Source organism: Xyrauchen texanus, chromosome 19 (genome assembly GCF_025860055.1).
Source record: "Xyrauchen texanus isolate HMW12.3.18 chromosome 19, RBS_HiC_50CHRs, whole genome shotgun sequence".
Taxonomy (NCBI): domain Eukaryota; kingdom Metazoa; phylum Chordata; class Actinopteri; order Cypriniformes; family Catostomidae; genus Xyrauchen; species Xyrauchen texanus.
In genome coordinates this window covers 15,388,219-15,399,963 of record NC_068294.1, presented here as the reverse complement: position 1 = coordinate 15,399,963, position 11,745 = coordinate 15,388,219, and the positions used below count along the sequence as shown (strand labels likewise).

General features: G+C 37.8%; 1 protein-coding gene across 2 annotated transcripts; it reads left to right on the top strand.

The window, feature by feature from the left end:
• Window positions 1-8,800: 8,800 nt before the first annotated feature.
• LOC127660160 (phospholipase A and acyltransferase 3-like) lies at window positions 8,801-11,620 on the top strand. 2 transcript variants are annotated; one of them, XM_052150261.1, is made up of 5 exons: window positions 8,801-8,893; window positions 9,203-9,259; window positions 9,721-9,829; window positions 9,982-10,250; window positions 11,175-11,618. In XM_052150261.1, the coding sequence occupies exons 2-5, from the start codon at window positions 9,245-9,247 to the stop codon at window positions 11,298-11,300; spliced, it is 519 nt and encodes a 172-aa protein (XP_052006221.1). In that variant the 5' UTR covers window positions 8,801-8,893; window positions 9,203-9,244; the 3' UTR covers window positions 11,301-11,618. The 2 variants fall into 2 exon arrangements, with proteins under 2 accessions (XP_052006221.1, XP_052006222.1); XM_052150262.1 differs by having other exon boundaries at window positions 8,863-8,897; window positions 11,175-11,620.
• Window positions 11,621-11,745: the final 125 nt, after the last annotated feature.

Here is an 11,745-nt window from a genome sequence, read left to right as displayed (position 1 = left end):
AGCTGGTGATGCATCAATTTGAAAGACTAACACATCTCGCCACTGTGTTTATCGACCTGGAGTCGTGAGCAGGTGATGCTGCTGCTTAGGCTGGACCGACGTCTCCCTACTATGTCCACCATGTGGAGCTGTGAGTTGGGTACTGCTGCAGCAGTATAATCTTGAAAGGGGCTCCGGCGGGAGCTACATTTGGAAAGCATGCCCCAGCTATGTTTTTGCGGTGAAAGCTATGACTGAGGTACTGTGTGAAAAGCAAGAAGCTTAAGAGGCTGCATTAGGATTTCTTAAGCTTAGTGCTGGGATGCATCTCGCTGCTGCGTTTATTGACCAAGAGTCGTGAGCGAGAACTGCTGTGGCAGTGACACTCAGAAAATGCTCCTGCGGGAGCAGCATTTCTACTGGAGGGTTTAAAGTAGTAGAGCTGGAGCACGTCCCGCCGCAGCGTCCACGACATTGAGCCCATGAGTCGAAAGTGCATGGGCTCTCAAATGTCACAGACGGGGAAGGAGGTCCTTGTCCCCAGTGGAGTGGGCCAAATGATATCTAAAGCAAAACCTCCCCATATCAGGGGGACCAACGTATGACAATAGGGAGTTGCACCATAGGTATACTGTCAGATCAAGATGGAGATGGTGACTGCAGCTGTAATGTTCGTTACAGCTGCTGTGAAGTGAAGACAAAAGGGATTTAGCAGAAGCATGTTAAAACACTGCTACGGCAGTAGAGTAATGTTGGCCTCCTTTGGGAGCAGGGTTAAGGCAGTGCTGTGGCAGTGGAGTAGAGGAGATGGAATAGTAAAAATGGGCGCATAGTGAAGGTACTCCTGTGGGAGCGCTGCTGTGTTTCCTTTAGAAACTGAAACCTTTGCTGTAGATGCACTACTATAAAAGTATGGATCTTAGACATTGAAAGTGCCTGTGGAGAGAAATAAAAATAACTGCACATACCTATAAGGGGAGCAAAAGGTTAGTTAGGAATACAAAACTTTATACAAACCTATAAGAGAAGAAAAAGGTTTGTTATGAAAACATAACTTTATTACGTTTGTCATGTCAGGGCACTACTGCGGCAGTATCGAAAGTGGTCAGGCGCTGCGGCACAGTATCAAATGGAGCAGTGCTGCGGAGGTACCAAGTGGGGCGTTGCTGCGGCAGAATCAAGTGGGCACACATGGCTTTTAGTTTACACATGCCTGTAAGGAAAGCAGAAGTGTATTTTGGAGGTCATATCAGGCTCTATTTATTATGTGTTGGGCTCATTGTAACCATGAGCAAAGAAATGCCAATGCGTAAATGCTTAAGGCTCTTAAGATTACTGCACCACCGCTACGCTCGAATGGGAGAGCTCATACTGCATTTCGGATGGGAGAGCCCACGGAATGATGTGAAATTTCACACTGCAATCGAACGGGAGAGCCTGCATTGCGATTGAACGGGAGGGCCCACACAGCAATTTTAATGGAAGAGCAATGCACTGAGGCTCACACTGCATTTGAACAGGAGGGCCCACACTGCATTTGAATGGCTGGTGGCGCAGAGTAAAGAACCTTGCTGAATTGCGGTTTGCGATGGGTATATATATATTTGTGGAGCTATGCTCCTAGACTTTATAAGAGGAAACATGGTTGTGGTGTTGTGGGAGATTTAGTGGCACGGTCTGAAAGGTTCCGCAGTTATGGCACATGGACAACACATTTGCGCTGCTTTGCGGTGTCGTGGGATTTTGTCACATGGCAGAGGTTTAGACACACAGCCTAAAAGACACCACAATTGTGGCACCTGTACAGCACATTTGCGCTGCTTTGTGGTGTCATGGGAGTTTGTAACATGGTCTGCAGTTGTGGCACGTGGACAGCACATTTGTGCTGCTTAGAGATGTTTTGAGACAATGGCAGGGGCACCGCAGTTGTGCTTCTTAACTAAAATATTTGCCATCTTTGGCTCCTCGGTAGGTAATGGGGAGGTCTTGGAAAGACACCTAGATAGAGAAAGCAAGAAGTAAACCTGCGTGCACTTTAGTGATAGGAATTTAAATTTGTTCGGCGCTCGCAGAAACCTGCTTGAAGTAATATTGGTGAAACCCCTGCAAAAGGCACAATTTCAGGCGTTGCTGTAGAAATGACAACATAGCCATATTTAGGTGAAACTTATAGGGAGACATTTCACACCCCTGTAAATAAGAAATAATCTGTGAAAAGTTAGATCCATGGCCACTCGAGAGTGGGCTGCACAAGCACCGGTAGAGGGAAAACTAATGCCAAAGCTTATTTGAGGGGAAAGCATGCGGTCGATGTTTCGGGGACATAGAGAGAAGAAAATACATATTTGTAGCACTGGTATATGCCGAAGCAGTGGCCGGTTTTGCGGAGGCAGCCTCAAAGCAATAGGATCTGCCTCGGCGAGTATTGATTAAAAAGGAAGAAAGGCAGGGTAGAAAACCACAGGAAAAGTGGCAGCCGCCATTATCGCGATGTATGCAAATAATGAGCTGCTGCGGCAGCTTTTGTTGAATAGCATAAAGATTTTGATAAAATAGCTTAACTGATAAGGAGGCCGAATGTTTCAAGCGGAGTAACGAGACAACGTACGTGTCTCTATTGCGGGTGGGCGGGACGGGTGCTGGAAACAGAGACAGAAGTGAGGTAAACAGCTGCATATATACTCTGGCTGTTAATTGAAAGATTAGATGGACTCGCTCCTCCGGAAATTATGTTTAGGGACTTCAAGAAGACAAGGGTGTGTCTCTTTGCTTAAAGGGTAACTAAACACCTGCTCAGAGTCTGACTCCACCCACTAGAAATATTTGAGAATGCTGGAAAAGTGGGCAGACCCCGGCGGGGATAGAGGGAACGAACTGAGTGCGGGGCTGAGCGGGGGGGGCACCTGAGACTCGTAGTGACGGATTCATTGACAGCTGCTGTCAGACTCTATGTTATTATTATTCCTCACACGGTCGCAAGACGACATGTACATGAATCTGGCGTGGTGAGCTGGAACCTGCTTACGTCAGCTGTCACCGCTTACGTCACGAAGTACCGCAACAGCCAATAGGAAAATTCAACTGCAGTAGCCACCGTTCAACCTGAAGAGGGCAGCACTCAGACGTTTTTACACCATATATTGTAGAATTAAAACACTTTATACACAAATGTCAAACAAATTACTTGAATCAATGACCAGTACTAATAAAGCCCCATGCTTACAGATCATTAACTAAAAAAAAGTTGGTTTAGGGTTTAGTTACCCTTTAAATAGGCTATGTGTGATAAAACAGCACTTTCCTTTTCACTGTTCACAACTTCAATTGTGTCCTCACACTGCGTGAACAAACATCAACATTCTAAAGTTGGCTGTTGGATGTAGAAAGGATGTTTAGAAAAGGTGTAACTGTTATTGTTCGTGTCACACTACTACAACAAATCCCAACAACTGTGTTTCTTGCATTTGTTGGCATTTTTGGGGGCACTGCAAATTATCCTGATGATACATGAGAGACAATTGACAAGGCAAGACTTTTACTATACCTCTATAAAATTGTATAACTTTTTAAATGTATTAAATTAACTTTTTCCATTAATTGGCCGTGTTTGTGCCAGGATTTTATTTTTAGGGCAATTCTTCACCTTTTTGAGGGCATGTCATGGGACAGATGACAAGCCCCAGAGTTGTCCTTAAATGTGTCATGTTCTTGTTCTGTTTCTTACTGTACACAAAGACAAAGTATCCAGCTGTCATTTTAATATGTATGTGTGTTGCGTGTGTTGGAAGTTTAGTGGAATGTTCTGTGGATTTGATTGACAGCTGGATACTTTGTATATTGTGAGAACAAGAACAATAACATAATATAATCAAAGACAGCTCTGGGGCTAGTCATCTATCCCATTCATTTCACTTTCATACCTATAAGAATAAATCAACATAGATTCATATTAAATGTGATAATAATTAGGCATAGAATATAATATTAAGAACTATTTCAGATGTTTTGGGCATTTTTTTATCCCTCACATTCTGAATTTCAGGAGCATGTTGATCACTTTCTCTTGCATTTGTGCCCCAACCCACATTAATTTCTGACTTGGTCTGATATTATTGTCTGCTAGTTATGATGTAAAGTTGGAGCCTGGAGACCACATTGAAATCTTCAGTGTCAGTTACAGCACTGGGCTATTTATGTGGGTGATGTCATTCACCTGGTCCTATGTATGTTGTTCATAAACATAATAGAAGATGTTTTATAACATTAAAATGCATATAGCCTATTATAACTGAATGTTAATACCTGCTTGATGTATCACCACTTATTTTCTCATCCATTTCTTTCTCTGTAGCTGAAAATGCTCAAGCTGGGGCCTCCAGTTGTAAGTTTGTGCTGTCTGAAAAATAAATTTTGAAGAGAAACTTAGAAATATAGTTGAGTACCGTATAAACAATCTTCACGATGATCAATATGAGCTTCATCCTATTAAAGATATCATACAGGAGGCCGAAAGCCTTGTTGGACATGAGCATCCGTATAGTGTGAGCACTTGGTTACAGAGCTAAGATATGGAAAGCCACAGTCTCGCCAGGTACAGGATTCAGATAATTGACAGATATTGTATAATTTTTGCTATCATAACTTTTAGTGCCTGTATAAATAATACAGGATTACAGAGCTGTAGGGCATTTGACATTAATTTATGATATATTAGGGTAAAGATCACATAAGCTCTGTGGACAGTTGTCATCGGACAATGAATTAGACACTTTTTCTGTTTTATTCACATGTGCAAAAGGCGGTGGATTTTGCTGTTGCTGGTGGTAGTGGTGTATTGAGAGTTTTAGCTGTTTTGCATGCATACATTGTAAAAAGGACTAAGATAAGATGACAGTAAATGTTGGGAAATTAAGAACTGAAACAGTTGACTCCACAGTTGTGGATGCCTTTGAAATGTAAAGTCACAAATGCCAGTAAATTGTGAAAGTAACACTTTACTTGTTTATTTGTTTGAAAACTGTTAATAATTAAAACACGTAATAACTTTTTTGACTACATTGGAAAGAAATTAAATAGAAAGCATTGCCGTGTGAGCATACATGGAAATATTCATTAACAATGTAAGAGATTGTTAGCAAGCTGTCATATTCACTGTTGTCTTTTGTTTTGTGTTTTTATGTTGAAGTTTAGTTTAGTTCCTGTTTTGGTTTTTGTAGTTTCTTTTATTCTGTCATGTTCACTGTTGTCTTTTGTTTTGTGCTGTCATTTTGAAGTTTAGTTTAGTTCCTGTTTCCTGTTTGGTCTTTGTAGACCTCTGTAGTTTCTTTTTATGATTGGCGTTCCCCTGATTGCTTCCCCCAGGTGCCCCTCATTCCCTTGTTTGTTCCTCTTGTATTTAAACCCTGGTTCTTTGTTCAGTCCTTGTTTATTGTTGTTTGATCAATGTTGATGTTTTGCTCCGTTGCCTGTCTTCCTGTTTGTTCATCCAGTTCCGTGTACCCTCGATGTTTTCCCCATTTGGAGGTTTTAATTTGTTTCTGTTTGTTTTGTGTTAACTTTAATGTTAAAAAAACCGCGTCTGGATCCACACCCCTCATCTGTCTTGTCCTGCTTCCACACCAAGCGTTACACAAGCAAACAAAACGTGCCTGTCTGTTGTTTGGCAACAGCAATAGTGTATTTCACCACTCATAAATTGTTAATGCTTAACAGAAGTTAAAAAGAAAAGATTTATACTATACTATTTGTTTTTTTAATTAACTGATTTTTCTGATTACTTTTTTGCTTTTTGATGGCTATCAGGAATGCTGGTTAGATATCTGACCAGATATTATTACACATTTATATGTTTGCCTTTTGTTGAATGTGAAATGTTAAAATGTGACATAATTTGTGTATGCAGAATATTAATATTAGCATTAAACACATATCACATTGTTTTACTCAAAGCTCTGACCTTAAACACTTATTCTCTGACCTTACATGTTTGTTCTATGAATTAAGTTTTTCTGATTATAGGTATAATACCTTAACATGTTTTATTTTTATTTTCTAGCACTTCATTGTTCTTTGCTACTGACTTATAAGCCTTTTATGAGAAACCACATATTTTATTTTTCTAAACTTAACTGAGGAATCAGTTCATTAAATCCATTATTATGACAATTTTGGTGCTTGTAATGAATTTTTAATAAACCCAGAGGTGACTTAAAACAGCTGTGTGCAAGTATTTAACTTGTGAAAAAGAAATCTAAGTGCATTTTCCAAGAAAATTCCTTTTTTTATTTTCAGCAAGAGTTCAAAAACATAATCACATTTACTTTTTTTTTTTATTTATTTTTTTATAAAATATCAAGTCTTTATTTATAGCGCACATTTATAAACAACAGAAGCTGACCCAAAATACTTTATAAATCAATCAAATATATATACAATTACATAATTATATACATACAAAAACGAAATAATAATAATTAATAAATACATACAATTAAAGACTGCATCAATTATCTACCTAATTCAACCTATTGAAAAGTCCTATTCAAATGCTAAAGTATATAAATACATTTTCAAATAGGATTTAAAACTGGCCATTGAAGAAGCTGACCTCACATGGTAAAGAATATTCCAGAGTTTATGACCTACCACATAGAAAGAACGATCTATGGCGACAACGTGAAACCCTCAAAAGAAGCTGATGAGAAGACCTGAGTGCTCTGGTGGGGGAGTAAGGAACGAGAAGATCACTGATATATTGGGGCACAAGAACAGATAGTTCCTTTTAACATGAAGTAGAATTTTTAAATCGACCCTGAACTTTATGCGAAGCCAGTGTAGAGACACTAATACAGGTGTAATTTGATCCCTCTTTCTTGACCCTGTCAAAAGTCTAGCTGCTGCATTTTGAACCAGCTGCAGGCAGGATAATGCAGTTTAAGGGAGGCCAACGTACAATGAATTACAATAGTCTAACCTTGATGAAATTAGTGAGTGGATCACAATTTCCAGGTCTTTGCTGCAAAGAAAATGTCTGACTTTAGCGATCGATCTCTGGTGGAAAAAGCTACCCTTGACAATGGCACAAATTTGCTTATTAAATAGTAATTATGAATATAAAATCAATCCAAGACTTCTTACATGATCTTGTACATTCGATGACAGAGGACCTAACAGGGCGGCCAGGTAAGGAAGACATGGAGAGACCTAAAAATCAGAACTTCAGTTTTGCTTTCGTTTTATTGTAAAAAATAGTTTGCCAGCCAATGTTTAATATCTGCGAAGCAATTTAGGATGTTATCAAATGTACACTTCTTGTCTAAGCTCACTGGTAAGTAAAATTGGGAATCGTCAGCACAACAGTTAAAGGACATTCTGGAAAATAGAGCTCAGAGGAAGCATATACAAGGAAAATAATATGGTTCCTAAAACTGATCCTTGAGGGACACCACATGATAAATGAGCCAATGTAGAAGAGAGGTACATTTTAAACAAAGGATGTAGAACTGCATGATTAAAACCGCTTGAAACAACTCCATTAGCTGTTAATTATCGCTGTCACTCTGGAACTAATAGTTGTAAAAACTTCTTTAAAAAGGTGCAGTGATAGAATATCCAGCTTGTAACTGAAACACTTCCTCTTGGAGACTACATCTGCTAACTATACTGACAAACGGGTTCAAAGTGAGTCAGGGAGCTGGATGGGGATCATATTTGTGGTTGATCAAATTGTGAAGGTACAATAGCACATTTAATATGCAAGATTTTGTGAGTAAAAAAGTGAAAAAAATTTTTTTGCATTATCAGAGAATACTTTAGAGAAAAACTTAGCTTTTACCTCTTTCACTGCTCTTTACTAGTTTGTTAAAGACACATTTAAGATGTCAAAATAAACCTGAAGTCTCTTTTCCACTTGCGCTCTATTTCTACACTCTTGTCTAAGGGCACGGGTGACATCATGTAAAAATGAAACACCCTTGAGCAGAGCAACATTATCAAGAGTGAAAGTACAAGATTTATTGAAGGCTTCAACCAGTGATACAGAATTGATTTTATCTGAGACATAATCAGGTAAATGCAATAAATACAATTTGGAAAAGATTGGCAGTAGATGAGTGAATGGACTGGGTGCGACATAAAGACAGATAAATTGTAGAGAGAGGACAAGTAGAAACAGACTCAAACATTATTGAATAATGGTCAGAGATGCCAATATCTAAGACCTCTATCTTAGGGGAATCAACATTTAAGTTTTTTTTACCATAAATCTCTATTCAAACATTCAAATCTTAAAGTAGAAGATTTTAAATAAAAAATGACTCAAATATTGATCTGTTTCTCATCCAAACTTAACCCATCGATTTTTGAAATATAGATTTAACCACTGGTGTCTTGTGTATTATTTCATGCTGCCTTTTGGAGCTTCAAAGTTTTGGTCACCATTCACTTGCATTGTATGGACCTACACAGTTGAAATATTTTTCTAAAAATCTTAATTTGTGTTCTGCAGATGAAAGAAAGTCATACACATCTGGGATGCCAAGAGGGTCAGTAAATTATGAGATATTTTCCATTTTTGGGTTAACTATCCCTTTAAACATGATTTTTAACCTATTTCAATCATTCACAATATTTGATTGAGATAGTTTTAAATATATAGTAATGAATAGTTTTATAATGGATTTTCACATTTTAAGATGGAAACTTCTAGTCTAGGAGAAAAACAATAACATCTAAACATTAAAAACCCTTTAAACAGCAAGAGCTCTTTAAGGGCGTCCACCAACGAGCAGTCGCAGCGCTGCTGTACACCGATTGGTCAATTTACTTTTTTAGACACAATGAGCTGATTACCTCAGATGTTTTTTTTACTTCAACCACAAAAACATAGACGGTACTCTCCCTCAGATACACATTTGTAAGTACGTCTTATTTATCTTTGTTGAAAATTGCTACTCACTCACTAAACCAAACATGTTTGCTGACGATCAACTATATGATGTACAGCTCGTAGTTGTTTGCGAGACCAACAATATCTAATGTCAGTTGTTTATGATAACCCATAATTTATTGATGCGATTTTTCACAAATGACGTTACAGGGATCTAAACTATTGTCTCAAATATGCTGCACTCTTATCGTCGGTTTAAGGAGTAAAATGACATTTAAATGATATGGAATAAAAACACCAGTGAAGAATATTTAACGTCTTTTATTGTTTGTAAAGGATTTCGTATCAAACCCATTTGAGCTGTTTGCTGAGGTCGCCATGGCGCCAACTGAGGTAAATATATTTTCTGACCTGGTAAGAATGTAAAGAATTAAATAAAATATTAAATAAAGTAAATAGGTAAAGGAATATTTTGGTGTTTTATGTATTTTAGGACAGCTGTTGGAGGTTTTGATACTATTGCACAATGTGTAATTATTTATGGGCATTGCTCAAAGTTTTACAAAAAAATATATATATTAAGGCAACACAGAGAGTTGAGACAAAGTTAAAAACTGCTCAATATTAAGTATTTTATTCCATGTTTTTAAGGCAATAGAGAGAACTAAAATTCACTTTTGAAACAAGAGTGTCTTTGTTTAAATAGGCTGTGAAAAAACAAAACAGCAATAGAACTTTCACTTTTCCTTTCAAAGTTTTTGGCTAGTATGATATATTAGTGTTGACAAAGCAAGTCCTTTGATTATTCATCTATACAAATTACACGTAATATTACACCTGTATTTATTTGCTAGTATGATGTGAAGCCGGAGCCTGGAGACCTCATTGAAATCTTCAGAGTGGGTTATCAGCACTGGGCTATTTATGTGGGTGATGGTTATGTCATTCACCTGGCTCCACCCTGTGAGTTATTCACAAACATAATAGATGTTTCATAAATGCACAATATGCTATATTATCACAGAATGATCATTAATAAAAACTTTTTCTACTGTAAAATAAAGGTTAAGCCTTTAACAGATAGAAAAGGTTTTGTTTTCTTTCTTGATCCATAGCTGAGCATGCTCAAGCTGGGGCCTCCAGTATGATGTCTGTACTGTGTGACATAGCCATAGTGAAGAAAGAGGAAATTTGGAGTGTAGTTGGTAATGATAAGTACAGTATCAACAACCTTCTGGATAACAAATATGAGCCTCGGCAAGTCAGAGATATCATACGAGAGGCCCAGAGTCTTTTGGGAAAGGAACTTCCGTATTGTGTGTTCAGAGGGAACTGTGAGCACTTCGTTACAGAGCTGAGATACGGGAAGCCACAGTCTCGCCAGGTACAAAGGATTTTCATCACATGACAATTTATGTCTGTTATAGAATTTGAATTATCTGCATTTATGTATACATTTCTCTTAAATCTGGTTTGATCTTCATCTAATTTACAATAATTGTTTGGGAAGAATAAGCAGCACTATGTATGGTGTAAAAAATGTACCGCATATCAACATGAGAACATCATCTCAACGGTGAAGTACAGTGGGAGCATCGCGATTTGGGGCTGCTTTGCTGCTTTAGGCCCTTGACCGATTGCCATCATCGAGGGAAAATTAATTCTCAAGATATCCTACAGGATAATGTCAGGGTGGCTGTGCATCAGCTGAAGCTTAATAGAAGTTGGGTGATACAGCAAGACAATAACCGTAAAAATAAAAGTAAATCCACTGCTGAATGGCTATAAAACAAGACAATTCACCTTATGGAGTGTCCCATTCAGAGGCCAGACCTTAACCCAATAGAGATGCTGTGGAATGAGATCAAGAGAGCTGTTCACACCAGAAATCTTAAGAATATGTCTGAGCTGAATCAGTTCTGCAAGGAAGAATGGTCCAAATTTATCTCTGAACGTTGTGTAGGTCTAATCCACAGCTACCGGAAACACTTGGTTGAGGTTATTACACCAAAGGAGGATCTACCAGTTATTAAATCCAAGGGTTCACTTACGATATGTTCAGTAAAAACATGAAAGATGTGTGTGTTGTTAGCTTAAGCACACTGTTTGTCTATACTCGTGACTTTGATGAAGATGAGATCACATTTAATGACCAATTAATACAGAAAACCAGTTAATTCCAAAGGTTTCACATACTTTTTCTTGCCACTGTATTTGTATTAAGGTCATATAAGCTGTCTACATTAACGTTGATAGGCAATCCGCTTATCACATACATTTTCTTTCATATGTCTGTCTATTCTCACAGGTGCGAAAAGTGTTGGAGATTGGTGTTGTATTTGGCCTTGCAGTGGCTGGCATCGGACTTCTCGCAGCCATATTTGGTCCAAAAGACAAAGAGAAGACGCAGGAGCAAGCAATGAGAAATTTATAACTGCACGCACGATTGTGGAGACCTTTTAAAATTGTAAAAATAATCATAAAAACTTCAATCTAGTAATTTTTCTGAACCCATTGGCCAAAAAAAGTCAGTGCAGGCTTAGTTTTATGAACACAAATGACATCTTCATATACAGAACGTTACAATAACAAAAAAAAAAACATCCCATCTGCTGTTTGGTAAAAAGCAATATTGCATTTAAAAACTGTTAAATATTTTTACAAATTCTTCAAGGAAACTTTGATGTCATACTTTATATTTTGAAACCTGTACTAATTTTTGGATGACTATATAACCGAGAATAAAATATCTTACGTGATTATACATGAATTCTTCCTTAAACTGACATGTTTGGGTCTTGGTGCCATTAAATCTTTGACTGGGTTTTACATTTGGTGGTTTTACAATGTAAATTATAATAAAGCAAAAATAATTGTGC

Coding starts and splice junctions, on each gene's coding strand:
- LOC127660160 (XM_052150262.1), top strand. Junction 9,830..9,981: donor CATTCACCTGGCTCCACCCT/GTGAGTTATTCA, acceptor CTTGATCCATAG/CTGAGCATGCTCAAGCTGGG. Junction 10,251..11,174: donor GGAAGCCACAGTCTCGCCAG/GTACAAAGGATT, acceptor CTATTCTCACAG/GTGCGAAAAGTGTTGGAGAT.